The 22,625-nt window shown below is 41.1% G+C and overlaps 1 protein-coding gene across 1 annotated transcript; it reads right to left on the bottom strand.

The window, feature by feature from the left end:
• Positions 1 to 2,211: 2,211 nt before the first annotated feature.
• Positions 2,212 to 22,356, bottom strand: LOC141795255 (actin-related protein 2). Its single transcript, XM_074676072.1, has 9 exons — positions 22,199 to 22,356; positions 18,514 to 18,624; positions 15,875 to 16,090; positions 15,560 to 15,632; positions 15,272 to 15,408; positions 14,890 to 15,039; positions 12,381 to 12,526; positions 11,804 to 11,936; positions 2,212 to 3,933 (listed from the first exon to the last, which is right to left on the bottom strand). The coding sequence occupies exons 1-9, from the start codon at positions 22,349 to 22,351 to the stop codon at positions 3,763 to 3,765; spliced, it is 1,290 nt and encodes a 429-aa protein (XP_074532173.1). The 5' UTR covers positions 22,352 to 22,356; the 3' UTR covers positions 2,212 to 3,762.
• Between the last annotated feature and the right edge of the window lie 269 nt (positions 22,357 to 22,625).

Here is a 22,625-nt window from a genome sequence, read left to right on the forward strand (position 1 = left end):
CAAAGTTCATGTATTAATTGTCTAACCAATTCAACAATTTTTCACTCTAGGCACATGGAAAGTTTCGTAGTTGTTTTTTTTGTTGTTTTTTTTTTAACCCTAGAGCTACATTAATCATAACTTGTATTTAATGTGGCCTCTTTTAAAGACAACAATTTCCCTCAGAGGTAGTTAATATAATGTGAAGCAAAGCACTGGTCTCAAACTTCGCCTATAGTCATGACTGGAGTCAGTGTCCTTTGTTCAGCCCTCCTCTGCTGATGCCTCTGTTTGTGCTCTTCACAAGGAGGAAAACATCAAGCGCCGCTTCAGAGGTAACAGTTCAGGGTTAAGAGGGAAGTGGCAAGAGTCGAGGGATTAAAATGGAACAGGGCCGGAAGAGTCTGGGTGAGATCTTTATTTCAGGCCACGGAAAGAGAGCCTCTTCCTCTGGTGGCGCCAGTCCTCTGCCACTGTTCCATTTCCTCTTCCTCCTCCTCGTTTTGTGTGCAGAGCTCTCCTCCTCCTCTGTGTCACCTTTATGTCTCCATCCTCTCCTCTGGTGGTGAAGTCTATCAGCACAACTCATCTCCAGCTCTCAACAAAATAACAGAAGTACTTAAAGAAGTCATATTTACAGAAAACAATGATGGATCACTTTAAAAACAAATTTAAGCATAAATGTCTAATATTTGATGGGGCCAGGTCCTCAAATGTGTGTTTTTCTGCTTTCTTTGACCTAGCATGATAGTTAATGAAAATGATTTTAATACCGAGCAAAAAGGAACTGAGTTTGATGACTCTCTTTTAGCTGAGGCAAACAGTATTCACTGTTCTTCATCAATATTATATAATTCATCAAGGATATCGTTGGTAGATCTCCAGTGTTTGAAGAGGGCATTTTTTGAAAATTGTGATTCGAGTCATGTTCAGTGATCACACTGAAGACCTTAGATCCCGTCACAGCAACCAGACTCTTAAACATCACTTCAAATAAATGGGAAGAGTTAGACCAGGGTTCCTACAGCTCAAGACAAGTTAAATTTAAGACTTTTTATGACTTTTTTAATGACGTTGGAAATCAAATTTAAAAACAAGTCGACAATGAACCACAATTGAAACAAACAAAAACACCACATGAATTACCTGGGTTAGAGGCAATTTTAACCCAATGTTTATTTTACATAATACATCACTTTCTACCTCTTTTTAACCCCATTTTTACAACTTTATCCCTTTTTTGCCCCCATTCATCTTTTTTGGCCACTGTCACAACCATTTTTGGAATTTTTACATGGTTTTTGAAATTTAATTTCAAATTTAATTCTCAATTTTGCTGCCATAATCAATTTTCCTAAGCCACTTTTGGATTTTTTTGCCAATTTTTCCTCATTTTTTTCTCTCTCCAGGCACCTGAGGTAGAACCAAGACATGTGTCTGCTTCAAAAGTTCCTGGTGCAACCACATCACCGTTTTGTTAGTTCCACTATTGTGATTACGTGATGGTGCCACAAGAGTAAATCAGGAAATTATTTAGAAAAATAGATAAATGTTACTTAATATTTTTTTTTACTTCAAACTAACGTAAATCTTACCAAAGTGTTCAAATTTTTAAGACTTTTGAAATTTGGATTTAAGACTTTTTAATGCCAATTCAGGCCTTGTTTTTAGAATTATGAATTCAATGCCTTTTAAGACTTTTCAAGGATCTGCAGGAACCCTGTAGAGGAGCTTAACAAGGGAAATTCTCAGACTAAATGATGGTATGAAACCTCTGCTCTGTATGAACACGTCAAGTTTTTGCCAGCGCTCCTTTTATTGTGTTATGGAGAAGTGTTCTGAAGAGAAAATAGGTATTTGATTGTTCAAGATATTGCTTTGAAAACGTATCCGGCAAATATAAATTGAAAAATGTGTCTGTTGCAGCTTTAGTGTGAAATGCACTTGCAGAGGTTACAGATTAGTTTCTTTTTTTAAGTTGTGCTTTTAAACGTTTATACCTTCAAACAGAGAGGAGAGGAGAGTGGACAGAGAAGGAAACAGGGAGAGAGTGGGGAGTGACACGTGGGAAAGAGGCTACAGGCTGGACCCAAACCCAGGTCGCCCGCGCGAAGGCGAACCTCAAAGACTGCCAGGCCATCTGTGCTCAGGATTACTTTCTTTAAATAAGTTTAAATCAAATAAGCTAGCTCTGACATAAAAAGAGAACCTGCCACACAAGAGTCTTTATAAATCACTTTCTTTATTTAAATCAGCGTTAGGCAGTTATGCTATGAACAACACAGGAAAATAAAAACAGCAACAAAAAAAGAAAGACAATAAAACATGAGAGATCCAGTTAACATTAACTGCACTTGGCACTGGATAGGCGTTCGTGGAAAGAAGGAAAAAAAATATACACATTTATTTAACTCAATCGAAGTGCCTCCAGTAATCATTAAGTCAACCACTGGGTGAGAAACACCGGAGATTTTAAACATGGTCTCTGCCGGGTTTCGACGTCAATAAAACCGTTTTCATCCCTAGTTTTCTGCTGTGCCATGATGCCAATCGATATCATCCTCAAACTGCAACTGCCTCCAAGCTTTAGGGTGGGTCTGGAGGAATATGACAGATAAGGTGCTTTGAAGGCATCACAGTCTGTAATATTGCAACAACTGTTGGCACCCGTTCATTCATACATGTTTAGAGGAGGCAGAGGCGAGGCTGTCGCATGAGGAACAAATAGTATCACTTCCACCCCACCCACATCCCATCATTGTCTAACCACCCGCAAAGCCCACAAAGCACGGTCACACAGCCCTGATGTCAACTCTTCTACCCTGTGTATGTGTCCCTTTATGAAATCAACCATCAATTCTTCATAAAAACATGGAGGAACTTCTGTTACCATGAAACACTCCTTACTAGGATGGTAGTAGTGCACAGCAACAAGAAAAAAAAAGTCAATGGGGAAGAAAGTTAAGGAAATAAATTTGACGATATAAATCATACATCCAACAAAAAAAGGTAAAGCAGAACCAAAAAAAGTCATCCCTCTCCGAGAAAAGAAAAGTCATGACATCGTTTATAAAAACCGACATAAAAATGTGATCAGTTCTCGCTCACCTGGAACAGATGCTGAAAGCGGCCCGTGGCTGTTTGTTGTGGACCCTGATTGTGATTTTACAGACACCGAAAAGAAACTTTGCATCACTTCATCCCTTCCAGAGGTTTATTCAATGAAGGAAGTTTTCACTGCAGTATCTGGTGGGTTTACCTGCTAAATCTATCCCACATCAAAACCTACGAGCAGGTGAACGTGCAGAGGTTAAACCACCAGAATTCTGTGAAAATCACACTCCTACATACACCGGTAGGGCAGCATTAACCCTTCATTTTTCTAGTTTAAGCAAAGGAGAGGGTTTCAGTGTGAAGGTGGAATTGGTTCTTGGGGCTATCAAGGGAAGTGTGCGCCAATCCCAAACCAGAAGAAAATAAGAAAGGAAAGAGGAGAGGAGGGCAGGGAGATAGAGGCTCGATTCCTTCTGATGTTTTAGGAGGATCAAAAGCTCAAAAGAGAGAAGAGGAGGAGGGATGAATAGATATATACTCTGCAATGTGGGAGAGGGGGAAATGTGTGTATGCCATGTATGCAAGAGTGTGTGTGTGTGTGTGTGTGTGTGTGTGTGTGTGTGTGTGTGTGTGTGTGTGTGTGTGTGCGCCCCTTTATTTAGGTGTATTTGTATGTGTTTGTATGTGTGTGTGTTTGTGCGTGCGTGTTGGGTCTGTCCGTCCAGTGCTTTATCTGACGGTGACTCCGAGTTTTTCCAGCACGCGGACTCCTTTCTCCTGGTACTCCTCCCGGGTCAGCCAGAAGTTGTCCTTGTCCTTCATGATGTCGGCCAGCACGGCTCCGCCCAGGAACACCATGTGCTTTCGCCTAGGAGGGTCCTCAATCCGGATCTTAAATTTCTACGAGAGAAGAGGACAAAGAAACTCATTAGAGTTCTTTATGTAAACAATTAATGTCCTGAAGCCAAAGTCTTGGTTATGATATGGTGGACATCCCATAAAAATCCAATCCTTTATCTTGTCTGGGTTTCTACTCTACTCATCAGCTTCATTTTGAGGCTTTAATGACATTTTGACGACATTCTATCAGACATTTTAATCAAACTTCAGTAAATTAAGGACATATTCTTTTGTACAGTTTGTGTTGTTAATTTTTTAATTTTCTATATTATATACCTTTATTTATAAGGCTTCTTTTTATTGTAATAGCGTCTTATTCTGCATTATTTAAGTTATTGACAGTGCTGTTTTCCTTGTTAATGGTTTAGCACAAATACACCAGGTCAAATTCCTTGTGCGTGTAAATGTACATGGTAATAAAATCTGAAACTACACAACTTTTCAAACATTAATTCTTTAAAGTGAGCCAGACCCAGGCAGAAAACTGTCAGTTGGAGTCATCAAGCATAAATAGTTTGACACTTTAAGTTTCCCTCAGGAATAAAGTTTTTGAGTTGAATTGAACTGAATTGTTAAAGTTCATATAGGTTTGCCTTCTCTGTAGGTTAAAAAGGGTACTGATTAGAGGTGTCCCAGCCAGATATTAATATCAGATATCGGTCCGATATCAGCAAAAAAACAAATATCTGTATCGTATCCTAATGCATCTAAAACCTCCGATATAAGCACTCAGATATTAGCAGTCCATTCCAGACTCTGCCCCTGCTGCTTTTATTTGATTTATTTAGGTTATTTTCTGGGTCTTTTAATTTATTCTTTATTTTATTCAATTACTAGTATTTTTTATGTTTAATGTTAACATTTCTGTTACCCATTGGTTAATAATAAATGGGTCAGTTTTTCCTCATACCTACTGTTGCTGACTACTGTTCTATGTTTGAATAATATCACTTAATCAAGCCTTTTCTAACATGAGAGACATACTACAAAATAAGTAATAAAAGTATGCATGTTTAATGCTGATATCCTATCAGATTAATATCGGTACCGGCCAATACTCAATGCTGCAGTATAAGTATCCTATCGGAAGTGAAAATGTAATATCGGGACATCCCTAGTACTGATTAAAAAGCCAGAATAATATCAAACATCCCCACATGGCAAAAAAACAAAAAACACTCAATAGTGAACAGTTTTTTTTCTGCAAGCCACAAAAATTACTAACGAGTAGAAATTCCTAATTTCCTCTTTTTAGGCTTTTGTTTGTAGTAAACAGACTATAGTGCTGTTTAAACATTCAAGTTAATTTTTACTACTTACAGAATAATATTTAAGCTTCTTCATATCCAAGCTCAAATCAGCTTTAAAAGCTTTGCATAGAGTAAAAAGCAGCTGGATAAGTATTCAATCTAAAGTTGAATGTACATCAAGACAGATTAACTAAGTCCAATAAAAAAAGGGAAATGTTTAGGAATCAAACTTTGTCACACTTATGCTACACAGCTGGTGCTGGGGAAAGAAAATTACATTATTACATGCAGAGTACTTGCATAAAATGACAATGGCATCCTAAGGGGGAAACAAGCAGTGAACATAAAATCAAAGAATACCACTGTCATATAGAGTTAATACAGCACTGCACCGTTTTAAAACAACTGTATTCAAAGTCTGATTAAACATCCAGCTTCACTTCACGTCAGAAAAAATGTCTCCGGTGGTAAAACTACTTCAAAGTAGAAAAACTGAAAACTCAGAATTCTCCAAAAACTCATATTTTCACCAAATATGGTGAAAGACACACTTTCTGTTTGTTGTGTTTGTTGCTCACATGAATAGATGTCCAAACATTAACAGCTAAGACATGCAAACCACAAACTGCGAGGTGTTTTTAGATGATCAGATAGAGCATAAGGAATACAACAGAACTGAACTGGTTTAACATCTTTTAAGATCATTGTGGAAATCTTCTGCCAGGTTTGATTGGTGTTTAATTTGAGGGAATATTTGGGTATCTACCTAAGAAGAAAGTCCTTTGTGGCTTTACAGATTGCGGGTCTGTTCCTCCCGCCAGATGTTCTCCTGGAAAGCTAGACTTTTAACGAGTTTTTATAGTTTTTTGTTTAACCTTGTTTTAACCTTTTAGCTGGATTTGATACATTTTAAACTGGGCCTCAGTTCTCAGCCACAAGAACAATCATTTCGGCTGATTTTAGTACAAAATTTCTGCGGCTCGTCACCTCTGCGCCAACAAGACCCGGAAGAGTGGGTCTAAAAGCTTTTAAAATCTCTAAATGGCTGTGTGTGTGGAATGCAAAAGAGAAAACTCACGGCTGGAAGAAAAACTCTCCCGTTTGCAAAAGGATGTCCGGGAAAAGGACAAGCTGCTGGAGGGCTTTATATCCATAGCCTCGGCTCAGGCAAAACACATTTCACTTATGCAGGCCTCCAGGATCTCCGGCCTGTCGCCCTCAGCTCTGGCTCCTCAGCTGGTCTCGGCCTCCGCTGCCACGCTACCCTGGGTAGTCTCCCTGCACTCCTCCGCCAACGAGCCGGCCGAGGGCCCGGCACGATCAATCCGCTCCCCCGCGCCGCGGCACTGCGCGGAGCCGGCAGGCTGCTACACCACCTCTCCCAACACGGACGGGGTCAGTCAGGGTCTGAGGCCGCCGGAGGACTCCGATGCTGTCATGGAAGGGGGATTCCCATCGCACCCTGCCCACTGCTCTACACCGAAGCCGCAGGGGCACCAAGCCTGGTCTGAGGTTGTGCAACGCGGACGGAGGACCATCGCGGTGGGGGGAGCGCCTTCACCACCTCGCCTCTCCCTTTCCAACCGCTTCTCGGCCCTGAAAGATGGGGCTCAAGTCCGCGCCGCTGATCCTGCCCCTGCACGGGCTCCTCCATCCCCGTCAGAATCAGCACAAGTGGAGGCGGCTCCCTCCTCTGCTGCGTCGGCTCCGCGGATGGCCACCTCGAGCCAGGCTGCGCCACGCTCCTCGACCGGGATGCAGCGCCGCCGGCTGCTTAAGGAGGCCGTTTCCAGACGCTCGGGGGTGCTCCCCCCGTCTTCAAACACCCTCACTCCACCTGGTACGTCGGCGTCAACCTTCACACATGTGAAACACCCGATCTCTGAAGGCATCACCGCGCGCTCTTCATTGCGCTCTTCTCCTCGTCCTCTTCTCCCCCCCACCACGTTGATCATCGGAGACTCCATAACCAGGTACATCAGGTTTTTTAACGCCATTACTCACTCTTTTCCTGGTGCCACCGTTCCCGTTATTCTGGACAAACTCCTCCATTTACTCCCCTCCCTCCCCTCCTCTGTCTCGAAGATCGTGGTGCACGTCGGCTCTAATGACACCTCCAAAAAGCAGTCCGAAGTCACAAAGAGTGATTTTAACTTGCTTTTTAACGTTCTCAAGGACACTGGAAAGACAGTTTTTATCTCTGGCCCGATCCCCACACTTGGTCGTGGAGCAGAACGTTTTAGCAGGCTACTCAGCCTCCACACCTGGCTTCAACTCACCTGCCCCACCCTCAACTTTTATTTTATTGACAATTTTGATCTCTTCTGGGACCGAGCATCCCTTTTTAGACATGATGGGATCCATCCCAACAGGCGGGGTAGCCAAATGCTTTCGCACAATCTCCAGTACAAAATCCACTCCTCACCGGTTTGACAGTCTGCTCTCAGCAGCTCATCCTCCCACAAACAGGTCACCCCCTCCCCTCCGCTCAGTATCACCTGTTCATCACAAAGCACACCAATAATCCCCGCCCACTCACCTGCCAATCCCCCTTTTCCTCTGCTCCCTAAGTTTGGTTACATCAGCAGTTCTTTAATTCCTGTTCACATCACCTCCTCTCGTCCTCACTTTCACCCAGTCAGGAACTGTATCCCCTCAAACCTCATCCTCGTTCCCCTGCTTCCACAGCTACCCCGCCCTGCTTTTAACAGCAAACCTGCAAACTGTGGACTTTTAAACATCAGGTCACTCAATAACAAAACATTTTTATGTCATGATTTTATTTCCCAAAACTGCTTGGACTTTTTTATTTTAACAGAAACTTGGCTCACTCCGGACAGTTACACCTCTCTCATTGAAGCTACCCCCCCTGGTTTTACTCACCTCCATCAACCCCGGCTGTCAGGTCGGGGAGGGGGGGTGGCTGTCATATACAAGAAGGATTTTAAATGCACCCCCATCACCCTCAGTACCTTCAGTTCGTTTGAGCACCTTGCTGTTATTGTTCAATTGAAAGACCCTGTCCTGATTTTAGTCATCTATAGACCTCCAAAACCGAACACTGTTTTTATTCAAGAGTTTTCAGAGTTTTTATCCCTTTTTATGTGTAAATTTGATAAAATTCTTATTGTAGGGGATTTTAATGTACACGTTTGTTGTCCCTCTCATCCAATGACCGCTGATTTTATTGAAACTCTGGACTCTTTTAATCTAACCCAGGCAATACAGGAACCAACCCATGTAAAGGGACATTGCCTAGATTTGGTTTTATCTTCTGGACTTAGTCCTGTTGGGGTTTTAACTAAGGATATCTGTGTGTCAGACCACAAACTGGTTTTATTCTCTGTGGTTTTATCCCAGCCTTCTTTCACCGATCATACTCCAGTTTTTCGAAGGGTTTTCAATTCAATGTCTGCTAGCAAGTTTTCGGAGCTTTTTATTTCTGCATCTTTAACAGCCTTCAACCCAGATCTCAATCCTGTTTTTAACACAGAAGAGCTTGTCTCTCTTTTTAACAGCACTTGTGGAACCATCCTGGACTCTGTAGCTCCTCTAAAGGCAAAAAGCTCTAATAAAGAGCCCCAGCCTTGGCTTACAGAGTCCACACATTTTTTAAAGAGATTATGTAGAAAAAACGAACGAAAATGGAAAAAGACTGGGCTGGTGGTTTTTCACAACATCTGGAAAGAATCCATGAAAAACTACCAGAGGGCTGTTAAAGATGCAAGGGCAGCATTTTATTCTAATTTGATTTTAGTCAATCATTCTAACCCCAGAGTTTTATTTAAGGTTTTAGATTCCCTCACTAACCCCTCCCCCTCTTATTTTACTGACGCTTCTCAGGACATGTGTGAGAAGTTTTTAACTCATTTTACGAACAGGGTAATGGACATTCGGCAACAGATCTCTCCTCCTGATCTCCCGTTAGCCATAAGCAGGATAGTTCTTCAGTATTTTAGCAGTTTTGAGCCGGTGTCCTTACCCTTTTTATCAGATATTTTAGCCCATATGAAACCAGCTACGTGCAGTCTTGATTTTATCCCCACCAGATTTCTCAAAGAGGTTTTTAAAACGGTTGGACCCAGCATTTTATCTATCATTAATAGTTCTTTGTCAGAGGGAGTATTTCCCTCTGCTTTCAAACACGCTGTCGTCCAACCCCTTTTAAAGAAACCAAACCTTGATCCCACTGATTTTAACAATTTTAGACCGATTTCAAAACTTCCATTTTTATCCAAACTTTTAGAGAAGGTGGTTTCTTCACAGCTTTTAAGTTTTTTGTCTGATAATAACCTCTTTGAGAAATTCCAGTCTGGTTTTAGAACAGGTCACAGCACTGAGACAGCCCTCCTCAGAGTGACCAATGATCTTCTTTTAGCAGCAGACAGAGGGGAGGGCTCAATTTTAATCCTTTTAGATCTCAGTGCAGCTTTTGACACAGTTGACCACGCTATTTTAATTAAACGACTCAAAAACTGGGTGGGTATCAAGGACACTGCACTTAGCTGGTTTCAGTCTTATCTTTTAGAGCGAACCTTTGCGGTCACCATAGGCAATCACAGCTCCTCTACTTCCACCATTGCCTGTGGTGTACCACAAGGTTCAGTTTTAGGTCCAATTTTATTTTCTATTTATATGCTGCCCCTTGGCCATCTAATTCAGCGCCACCAGGTCTCCTTTCACTGCTATGCGGACGACACACAGATATACCTTCCCCTGAGACCTGAGGACACACAGGGCCTAGCTGCTGTCATGAACTGTCTCAATGATATCAATTGTTGGATGGCAGAAAATTTTCTTCAACTAAACAACTCAAAATCCGAAATAATTCTCTGTAACATACCAAATTCCCCCCTGATACAGTCCTCTCTCGGTCCACTCTCATTAAACATTAAACCTTCAGCCAGAAATCTAGGAGTCATCTTTGACTCCGAACTCACCTTCTCCACCCACATCAATAAAATCACCCAGTCTTGTTTCTTCCATCTGCGCTCCATTTCAAAAATCAAACAAATACTCACCCCTCCAGATCTTGAGAAAGTAATTCATGCCTTCATTTTTTCCAGACTGGACTACTGTAACTCCCTCCTACCTGGCTTAAACAAAAAATCTCTCTCTCGCCTCCAACTAGTACAGAATGCAGCAGCTAGGCTTTTAACTGGTTTTAATAGACGGCATCACATCACACCAGTTTTAGCCTCCCTCCACTGGCTTCCTGTCAGTTTTAGAATTGATTTTAAGATTTTATTGATCACTTTTAAAGCTCTCACAGGACGTGCTCCTACTTACATTTCTGAGCTTTTAATTAAATATGAGCCAGCTCGCAGCCTCAGATCCTCTGGCGAAGGTCTCCTGGTCGTTCCAAAGTCAAGGCTCAAAACGAAAGGTGACAGAGCTTTCTCTGTCAGAGCTCCTCGACTTTGGAACGACCTGCCAGAGGAGATAAGGCATGCAGAGTCTGTTGGTTCTTTTAAATCACTTTTAAAAACCCACTTTTATAGGCTGGCTTTTATGTGATGCCGTCTTTCGTCTTTCATTCTTTCATTCTTTCATTTTTTGCTCTCTTACTTATTTATTTATTTATTTATTTATTCTTATTTTTCGTTTATCTAACATCATTATTCTGTTTATATTTATCTTTCGTTTTTTTTTTATATTTATATTTGATGTTTGTAACTGTCTTTTATTGCACTTTCCATTGCCTTTTCCTCCTTTATCTCACTGAGTTTATGTTTTAGCTTTTATCCCAGTCCTCATGGTCTCATTTTACGTTGTATGGTTCCTGTATAGTCTGGGTCCCTGACTATGCTTCCTGTTGCCCTCATACATGATGTCTTTCTCCACAAGTGCGTCTTGAACTGTGTGTTTTGTTTTTGTGCTTGGTTTTATTTATTTATTTTTATTTTATTTTATTTATTTATTTTTTTGTGTGTGTGCTTACGTTTATGTTTATGTTAAAGCACTTTGTAAACTTGTGTTTTTAAAAGGTGCTATATAAATAAAGTTATTATTATTATTATTATTATATAATTAACTTGTCTAATGTTATTAGGTGAGAAAAGACATTCCACTATTTTTTTTTCACTGTATTAGATTAACTGTGTGGAGAAACTGAAGTAGGCTTCAGCTGTGGCCAGAAAAAGTAAAGCACACCATGAGTTATTTAACTTATGAGTCATCTGTGAACCCTTTGTTTACAAAGAGGCTCTGTGTAAAATCATCAGTGTCTGCGGGACACTGACTTTGTAATTTCAATTAGCACCTGATTTTCAAAGAGTGATTGTGGTATTAAAAGAATATTGCTCAAATGTTGTATTTTAGTCCTCAGTTTATGTTCAATCAATCTTTCTTAACCTCTATCACCACCTGGTGGTGTACTGTATACACTGCACCAGTCTGGGGCATCACAAAATGATAAAGTTAAGATCCTAAACCTTCCAGATGTGTGTGAAACAGATGGTAAGTAAAGCCAGAGCTCATCTTTGTCTCACCTGAATGCGCAGAAGACATCAGTTACAGTGAGTTTTAATTGAGAATGATGGCGCATGGACAGTTTGAAAAGTCACAGCCACACTGGAAACTGCATCAAAGAATTGCAAATGTTAAGATGTACGTCTCACCGAAAGCTTCTCCACGTCTCCCTTGAGCACGCGCTCCAGGTACAGCTGCTTGAGCTCCCTCTCCAGACGAGAAGGCAAGCCTGGGTACATGGTGGAGCCTCCGGACAGCACAATGTGTTTGTAGAACTCAGGCCTGATGTCAGGGACAGACAGAAAAAAGATGAATCACACTGCAGGCATAGTTTTCTTTTCTAAGTAGACAAATGTTAAATATTTACTGTTAAGACTGAGCAGAATAAAGTCTTTGGGTTACTTGAGGTGAAATCTAAACAATACATCAAGAAACTCCAACAACAAGGAACAAATTATGACCGGCTAGATTTCCAAAGGAACATTTCCCTGGATATTTCCACATTTATACATACCCACGGCTCAATTTTCATTCTTTCCATTCAGCGTAAGCAATATTTACTTTGATGTCTAAAACCTTCTGTTGCATCAATGAGAGCACTGCTGGCCAGAAAAAATGATGTGCGTGTCTTTGTCCGTGTGTGTGTGCTTTTAAATATGTATTTAGATGAGTGGAAACGCAAACTCCACAGGTGTGTATGTGTGTGCGCACTTCAGATGGCCTCACCTGGTATCTATGTCTGCCGCCTGAATGGTGTTGAAGAGGAGCTCGGCCACCCCGACACCCTCCACGTTGATGAGGTGGGGCTGGAACAGAGCCTCCGGGGCCTCAAAGCGTTCTCCTCCCACCTTGATCACACGACCATCTGGCAGCTGGTGATGTGTGGGAGGCAGGAGATAAAAAGAGAATGGAAGAAGAAAATGTGACACCGCTGAAGAGGGAGGATTTAATGGATGACTCAACAGAGAGTCAGAAATCTTGAATGTAAGAATCAAGAATGATGCTGGTCAATGTTTTTTTGCAAAGTATGAAAATAAATTCCTCAATCAACCCTTTGTGCGCTCAATGTAGTTAGAAAACAGGAGTCCTATGAGGCTCTAATAATACTAGAGATCTAGTCAAAGCCCAGAGAGTGTTGACTGAACTGAGCAGAGTGCATGTGTGTGTGTGGGGGACAATAAAAAGGCTTCATTCAGCTGAGGGCAGTGGGAGGAAACGGGGCCCAGCCACCGCCACAGAGTGGCTGCACAGGAAATGATGTAACGCACAGTTCAGGGCCCTTTCGGCCACAGTTACATTGCCCTCCTTGTTTCGGCACACTCTGGCACACAAAACCATCTTTACGCTTACATGTTCACACACCTACACACATGCAGTCGCCTACACTAACCCAAACACTCATGGTCAGTGAGCTTTGAGACACAACATGTGCTCGCTAAGGCGTGCAGGAACACAGACTCCAGAATCTGCTTTTAGATTGTGGTTCCCTCTGCGGGGAAAAAGGGCCTTGGAAAGAAAAGCAAGCCAGGTGGAGGAGCGGTGCACCCCCATTTGTTTGAGTCCCAGAGAAAACAGTTAGTCAGCAGCACTGCCCGGTGCTTTAGCAGCCAACAGAGCCAACAACAGGCATGTGGTAGTCTACTTAGCTCAGCACAAACGCAGACTTAGTTATCCCATTAGTTCTGATTACTTTCAAATACTGCCTTTTTGAATCAAAAACGCTTTGGGAGGAATCTTTTTCACCAACACTAATTTAAACAGAAATGTGAAATGAGATGGGCACCAAATCAGGTACTTTTACAGGTACTGAAATCCAACTGTTGTATCTAGTACCAATTTACATAAAATCAAATGGTACCATGTTTAGGTACCTAAACGCATCCTTGTGACTGTGAGGGAGTGAAAGAGTAGATGATTTTCCATGCTGGACATGAACACAGCAAGTTCATATATTAAGAAATAAATATGTTAAATTGAAAATTGATGAGATTTCATTATTAAACAAATTCATATTTGTTACCACACAAACACAAAAAGATACTATATTTGGTACTGTCCAGTACTGATACAGATTGCCAAGTACCAGGCATCAGTACCATATCGTTTCAAACTTAAAAGGTACCCATCCCTAGAAATGAAGGTGCTTGTGGTGAGCATAAGAAAGTTAACCAAACAAATCAAGTATTCCTGGAGGTCTGAAAATAGTTTTCTCCTAATCAACAGACAAGTGGCACAGCTCAACAATGCACAGACTCTCCAGATGAGGGCAGCAGTTTGTTTGTTCGGAAACTGACTTTACAGTTGATACAGTATCCACACACTGAATGAAAATGACAAAAGCTAATGATAAGCTAAGCAGCAGTTAAAGAGGTTTTTGTAATAAACAGCATAGCCACATCATTGTCTTAATAAAGACAGAGCACTGACTGCCTGTGTACCTACGCAATACATGCTGCTTACTCAACAGCTCTTGTCCAAACAGTATTGTATGATTCCGTTTAACAAACTCGCGAGATTGAGTTTTTAATTCCCATTTTTTTGCTTTTGGATCAGTTGTACTTAAATAACATTTTTCCAAGTAGGACAAACGGGTTTTAAATGCCAGACATTTAACAAAATAAGTGCATCTTTGAACTCCCCGCAGGTTTGTGATCCAGATTAATCTGTGTTAATTTTTATAACGCGTTAATTTGCGGTGTAATTAATTAATTTAATTAACGCGTTAAAATGACAGCCCTAATTTTTATTGAAAATGCCTTTTAATTTTAGAATCGTTATTTTTTTTTTTTTTACTTCACTAATTTTCCAGCAGTTTGTGTAATTAATTAAATAGTAGTCATGTATTTAAGTAAAGCAGTTTTTGCCATGAAAGAACAGAAAATTGCCTGATGATGATTCTTTTGGCAAATGTAACGGAGACATGACTGACTTTCCAATGTTGAAAATTATCTAAACGTGAATTAATATTTAATAGTGAATATTTTATTCAATATTTGACTGTTAAAAAAAAAAAAAAGGGGGGGGGGGGGGTAGTACACAAAAAAGTTTCTGTGATGTTTAGATCAGTAAAAGAGAGATGAAGATTTAGCGTATCACTAAAGTCGTCTGAGATCAAGAGTTCACAGGAACTCCAACTTTTGGAATCAGTACCAGCCCTGATATTCTCAAGCTGTGCTCTGCTGATGAACTTGTCAGTATTTGCTTGTAGGAGAAATTCCGATGTATCAGTATTTACCGTGTATGATTCCACCAGCACAGTGGTCTCCAGAGCCAGCTTCTGCTCCTGCTCGATGTTGTAGCCGACATAGCACAGCTTTTCCTTCATCATGCGCACAGTCTCAAAGTCTGCGGAGTGGTTGAAGGCATAACCCCTCAACAGCAACAACTGCAGAAGACATGAGAGAATAAGAAAGATGCAGGAAGAGCGTGTACCATTGCTCATGGATGTATTGCTCAGTTAGCTGTTTTTCACAGTGCACTGTGGGAAACAATAAGTCCACTATATAGGGTGAAATAACACACTCAGAATTCAGAGAGTCCCATAAGATGGCGTACTGCACTATAAAGTGAGTAGGGAGTGATTTGGGACCCAGCTACCATCATGATGGACAAGATACCTTGATGAGGTAGCGGGTAATGTCCCTGCCTGCGATGTCCAGGCGTCTTGTCAGATGGGGCAGGCTGAAACCCTCGTACACTGGACAGATGTGTGTCACACCGTCACCTGAGTCAACCACCACACCAGTCAGAAGGCCTGAAACACACACACAAACAAACACACACATGTTCTAGTTAACACAGACCGTGCATTGAAACTTAGAAATTTTAAGGAGGTTTGATAAGAAAACTTAGGAGTCACAAGTCAGGTAAACTAGAGTGATCGTTAGTAGCATGTGTTTTCTGACCTTGAGCATACAGTGTCAGCACAGCTTGAATGGCAATGTAGACTCCGCCAAACTGGTATGTCTCAAACATCACCTACAAGACAGATTACATCAAACATCTTATAATACAGAAGTGAACGTAAACATTCATGGAAGAGGCACTCCTGGAATGCCTTAAAAACACAGAGACATAGGTAATTTAGACGTAATCTATTTCATACTTTGTTTATCAGGATAAAAAGGGACTCATGTATTAGCTTTCATCAATGAAATTGATCGAAGAGGATCTTCTGAAACATTCAACAACCTTCACATGAAAAATGAACATGAGCATACTTCAATGATCTTCTCGCGGTTCTTAGTGGGGTTCATGGGCGGCTCGGTAAGAAGTATCTTGCAGTTGCGGGAGTCGATGTTGAGCTTCTCTGGGCCAAAGGTGTAATCCCACAAGTGCTTCATATCATCCCAGTTTCTGACGATGCCATTCTCCATGGGGTAGTTGACTTCCAGCATGGAGCGCAGCTCGCTGGCCTCATCTCCCACCATCAGGTCCTGGAGAGAGAAGTCAAAGAGCAGCAGAGATAAAAGATTGGAGGCTCTGCAGTACAGTGAAACCCAAATGGATCACTCAGAGAGGGTCTAAGATCTTTGTGACTGGGTATTGCTGTAGGGCAGTGTGACAGACATTTCCACTTGCACCCTCGACCTGCTGGTCTCATACAATCAGACAAACTGGATTATTGAGCTTTAACTGACACTGATACGAGTAGGCCTGTCACGATAATCAATAAGTCGATTAACCGAACGATAAATAAAAACGTCCTCGGTAAGTTTGCCAACCTCGATAAACTGACACGTGCATGCATGTTTGTTTTCCTCTTCTCTTTCGACCAAAGAGGCTGAATGAGAAGATGGCTCACCACGTCTATCTTTCCTAACATCGGGGTGCATGGGTTCTATAGCAGATTTAGCGGATTTATAGCGGAGTGAGCATCTGTCAAAAATGGGATCTTTGGCATCTTTTGCGACGGGGCTGCTCGCACATACACACGGAGAGAGCTGAAGCGAGCGTCCTGAGGGGTAAGGAGGAAACACGCTAATATGAGTGATGGCACCAAAGATACGGTTCTTAAGCCGCCTGCCACAGTCCCAGTGTGGGAATATTTTGTTTTTTATCAGAATGAACAAAGTGTGAGCTCATGAACACCAATGAGCTGATATGTCACATTTGTTTGAAAATAGTGGCGACGAAGAAGATTATTATATTTTTTGTTTAATTTATTTTATTTAAAAGACCCTGACCTTTTAATTACAGTTAAATACTCTTAAGAAATTAGAGTTTCTTGCTTTTGATATGGTGTACTCACTTTATTATCCCATTTATCATAATTACATCAATGAAAAAATGGAAAAAAAATCAAAATAATATTGACAATAATATTGTTTATCTGCAATAATATTTTGGAAAATTATCGTCCAGCAAAATTTGTTATCGTGACAGGCCTAGATACAAGTCATCTGTTTGTCGTCCTCTCCAAGGGTAGCTCTTTAACTCTAAAACTCAGTTACCCAGCATGCACATCAAGCCATTTTTTTCCATGCACCTCCACCTGGAAACACTTGTGTTTCCCTCTAGCACCAGTAAACCGCTTGTTTTAGCAACATTCAACTCGCTGCATGCAAGGCTGCCTTGCAATGTAAACAACTGCTGGGTTAGAGCTAAGTGTTAGCCACACAGTCAAGCATCTCACGTTCCATTTGGAGACATCAAACGACTACTGAAGGCCGCCATTTTATGGGTTCATCCTGTGAGCTTTGGCATTAAACAAAGTACCAGTCAAAGGCTTTGCCTCCATGTGGTCTCAATAACAAAAAAGTAAAAAGAAAAACAGATGTGCTTCCGTCTACAACTTTCAGCTGTCTGCCATGCATCCTTTAGCGTGGACACTTCCTCAGCACTTATAACGGTGACTCCCAGCACAGGTACTAAAGTAAACACAAGTGGACATTACTTAGATGATATATCCCTGGAGTCATGACAGTACGGTAAATAGAGATGAGCTGTGTTCATATAAATAACTTATCATTCAGCAGCTTGCATTGTGGCTGCATCTGACAGTTTCACTTCTTTGAGCTGAAGCTGTTTGACTGTTTCTTTAAATAGCAGTAGGACTGAGGGGAGGTGTAGCTGTCAGGATGAACCAGCAGATCAGAGACTGTGAAAGTGGAATCAGGCCAAAATCTCTTTTAGGGCTCCATCGATAACAGCTGGCCAATGATTCATCACAGCCATTTCTGCACAACCATTTCTCTCAGCCAGCAGAGGGTACATAAATGTACGGGCTGCACATCTCTCTTATTCTCAGACACTCATTTGGCCCGAAACGCTTCGATTCGCAAACCTCATATGATGTAGAAGAATGGACATGTTGTGTAAGTAAACGAGGTGAGAGAAAGCACACTGAGGAAAACAACAAACGAAACAACTGAAACAAAAAAAAAAAAAGCTTAATTTTTTTGAGTATAAATCAAATCATGACACATCTCTTGGAGCAGGCAAGACCAGGAGGCACACACCAACCTGAACTTACCATCTTCCGGGCATTCTACTTCATCGTGGGGGAACAAAACATGGAGGAAGAGGAAGGTAAATATTAAATAAAAAGACGAATAAAGAAAATAATAAAAAAGAAGAGGGAGACATGAAGAGAAAAGGCTTCATGCTTAAACAGAGGGAAGACTCCAGACAGCTAGATCTCTTTTATCTCAGTTTACAGCTTCTTTTGTAAAATGCTATCAGTAGGAATGCACTGTGAGGACTTTTGTTTGCACAAGGTGGAGAGCTTAACTAGACTGTGGAACGAAATTTCATTGTTATTGGCCTTCTGAGCAGATTCAACGTTCAACTTTCAAATAACAGCGTTCCTGGCAAATTAAACGGTCATTTCCCGGACATCAGGTGGACCAGTTCTTACCTTGATCTCAATGTTTCCAACTTTAGCTGTCGAGCGGATGATTGGCCTCCCAACAAGCGCAGGGAAGATGTGCTCTGGGAAGTTGGAGCCTGCATAGCCACACTTGACAAACTAAGAGAGAGAGAGAAACAGATTGCCACAGCAGTGGTTACAGAGGGAATGGTGAGGAAATGTCTTTAGATACAGATGAGATTAATTGTGCGATAGAAAGAGAACAACTTAAACGTCAGCCTGCTAATAAAACTGGTCTTCATTAACAGTGATAAAACAGATACAGACGAGTACAGGCTGAGATAAAAAAAATGTCTCTGGTGACATGGTTGCAAGATTTACTTGTGCAGGAACATATTCATTTTATCCATTTATTATTTCAGTCCGTAAACGTCTTCAGTGATCACAGTCCTCAAACAGTAACACACGGACAAAAATCCAACATCACTGTTTCTGAAGTAAGTTTGTGTTTATAGCCCTGGAGTTAATCCTTGATGCTGTGTGGACAGAAAGACAAAGCAGGTCAAGGCCCTTTCTGCTCAATACACTCAGCTAAAAACAATTACATGAGCTCAGGGAATAAAATCACTGAACTGTAAAAAAAGAGGAATCTATGATCAGGAAAAAATGTACCAGAGCCTGTCTTTTACAAGATTACAAAAAGGCCTGTCACGATGATCAATAAGTCGATTAACCGAACGATAAATATAAAACGTCCTCGGTAAGTTTGCCAGCCTCGATAAACTGACACGTGCATGCATGTTTGTTTTCCTCCTCTCTTTCGACCAAAGAGGCTGAATGAGAAGATGGCTCACCACGTCTATCTTTCCTAACATTGGGGTGCATAGGTTCTATAACGGATTTATAGCCGAGTGAGCATCTGTCAAAAATGCGATCTTTGGCATCTTTTGACAGAGCTGCTCGCGCGTACACACGGAGAGAGCTGAAGCATCGTTCTGAGGGGTAAGGAGGAAACACACGCTAATATAAGTGATGGCAAGAAAGATACGGTTCTTAAGCTGCCTGCCACAGTCCCAGTGTGGGAATATTTTGTTTTTTTATCAGAATGAACAAAGTGTGAGCTCATGAACACCAACGAGCTGATATGTCACATTTGTTTGAAAGTGGCGACGAAGAAGAAGGGGAGGTGGAGTTTTGTTTTTTCTTTAGAGACAGGGTCTATGTTTTATTGTTTTTAATTAGTATCAATTATTTTCATTGACATGTCTTTTTCCCCAAAAGAGAGTCCATTTCATTTTCATTGTATTTTTTCTCTCATTCTTGTTTGTTAAATTTATTATTTTTTTGTTTAATTTATTTTATTTAAAAGATCCTGACCTTTTAATTACAGTTTAATACTCTTAAAAAATTAAAGTTTCTTGCTTTAGATATGGTGTACTCACTTTATTATCCCATTTATCATAATTACATCAATGAAACAATGGGAGAAAAAATAATAATAATAATATTGACAATAATATCATTTATCAACAATAATATTTTGGAAAATTATCGTCTAGCAAAATTTGTAATCCTGACAGGCCTAATTACAAAGTTTGATCACTTTTTATGTGTGTCAAAAATTCTCATCACAACTTCTTCAAACAGCATCACATCACAATATCTCTCAAAATCAGCCTGAGTACCACACAAGATGAAGCATGATTGTGTTTTTTGCATCAGCGCATGTGACCAATGTAAACTGAAGATAACCAAGTCAAGATTATCGTTCAACCAGCCAGAATCAATGAATCAACTCCATGGTGCAGTGTCACATTGCACAGAGGAATTCGGTGAAGGAAGATGGTAGGAGTAACAGGTGAAGCAGTAGAAATGTTGCTGACTGATCATCTTACAGAACCAGTTCACCCTCTATTGCGCATTTTTGTGAAGGAATGTGAGGCTGAATTCACCAGGGGACAATTTAGAGCTGCGTTCATCCTTTTTCAAAGCTGTATGTACTTGCAGGTATCAAATAACAAACCTAACTGAGTGATTTTGCTGTGGACTATGAGGCTATGAAAGTGTGTGAGCAACATACGTGTCTGTGGTTTAGACTTTTCTCACTTCCTCTTGACTTCTAAATTCAACCTTGATACGGGGCAGGGTTTATTTTGGCTGTTGACGCACGGTGCACTTCTTGAAAAAGTCACATCTCAAAAAAAAAAAGCCTTATTAGTCAGCGGCATGCTGAGCCAACATCCTCTTTGACTGCTGACACGGTTTTGAAAGGAAGTCCTAGAGGCAGCTTAACATGTATGCAATGACTAACCCTTAAAAATAAAACACAAATGAAATCCAGATACCTTAAAAACTTTATTTGTTGTTCAAGCACAACACACTAAACCAACCTACATTCAACAGCCCATTTAACCATTACGCCTGCCAGCTGACGTGACAACAACACACACAACTGTCTCCTCGACATTGCAGAAATACATGTTTCACAATTGAGCAATATCTCAAGAGAGCAGTGATGTAATACCTCTAACAGTACACTATGATTCGGTCATTGGCAGGAGGCAGAGAGCCAAGTGAAAAAGTTAATTACAGCAGTGCTGTTGATCAACATCTAGACTTTGTGTGACACTGATGTTGTTCAACAAGAAGCAAATGGTAGTTGTGAATATTTATCACAAAGCTTTTCATTTTTTCTGATGTACTAATTCAACAAGTTTGACGAGTTAACTGAAACTGGACTGTGGCCAAGCAATTGAGTCATGCAGCTGTACTGTTACTTTCTGACTATGGGTGCCACAGAGCAGCAAAGTTGAATGCTAAATTTTGTATTTATGTTTTACTGTATGCTTTGACCAGTAAAATTGAGTCATACTGCTACACTGTGGACTCAGATCGATTAATCGAGACAAACACTGCTTATTCGAAATACGTGTATTCAGATGGAGTGTCACCGTGATGTTGCACTCTATATCAGAAGTGATGAAATGCCTCTTGTCCGATCACAGTTAACTATTGTATAATAACGGTGTCACACATCTACAATTACCACAAGTATCTGCTCACGCAATAAGCTTTGTAATATGCCAGAGTAAAGACAAAAGTGAGTGATTTAATATTTTCATAATCAAAGACTGAACTGTCTTCTAGTTAGCTGACAGGAAACCACGAAGCTGGTTCCTTTATTAAACTGACACGGCCTAGCTAGCGTTACATTTAACTAGTCGACCGTGACTTAGACTGAATAATCGAGATGCACCCTTTGCAATATATCAAAAAAATGTATAGCCGAAGCTGTAAGTCTGTGAACTCTACAAATCAAATCACGGAAAGGCGGACGCAGCAGCCAGACAGCGGAGCAAAAGCAGACAGCCAGCTGTTAACTTATTCCTGTTAACCAGCAGCTAGCTAGTTAGCTCCCTTAGCTTAGTAACCGCTAGTTGCAAGTGAGCAGCAAATCGCCTGTGATATTTCGATAAGCTGGGGTGTGATAGTAAGAGATATGTATCCAGCTTCTGCCCGAACACTTACACCATCCCTGTGTGCTGTTTCCGTGTCGGGTCTGGATGAATGAAAATGAGCTGGCTAACAGGCTAGCTAGCTACCCACCCAGTTTATGCTAGCTAGCTCATACGCTGATAGCCCCACTTCCTGTTCCAGCGAATATTTAACACAACGGCTCCGTTTGAAGCAAGCCACCACTTCACAACAGGTCACACCAACACGACGAACTTACCCCGGTCCCATTGTCACAGACCACCACTTTCCTTCCCTGGCTGTCCATTATGTAAAAAGCCCCAGTTGCCGCTGAACCTCCCTCAACTTTCTTCGGCAAGCCGGAAGGAAGACACACCAACCCGGCCGAGAGGAGGAGGGGAAGGGTGCTCATCCGGTGTGTGGCTGACAGCCGTTCAAATGACAGGCGCTCCCTCAGAGTACATTTTTCAGCTTCAAACTCCCCTGATCGAGTGATTTATTTTAAGAGTTTTCTATGATACCGACTTAGAATGTATAGCTCCACGTTAAATTATTATTATTATCAATTATATCGTTCTCTTGGGGTCATACAACAGCGTCTCAATAGATTCATATCGTTGATTTACTTAGTTCTTTGGATCATACTTTCTTGAACATTTTTTGCAACTGTTTGGAGACGATTATTG

The sequence above is a fragment of the Halichoeres trimaculatus genome, unplaced genomic scaffold (assembly GCF_033239565.1).
Source record: "Halichoeres trimaculatus isolate MK-OKI-2021-1 unplaced genomic scaffold, fHalTri1.1 fHalTri1_scaffold_8, whole genome shotgun sequence".
Taxonomy (NCBI): domain Eukaryota; kingdom Metazoa; phylum Chordata; class Actinopteri; order Labriformes; family Labridae; genus Halichoeres; species Halichoeres trimaculatus.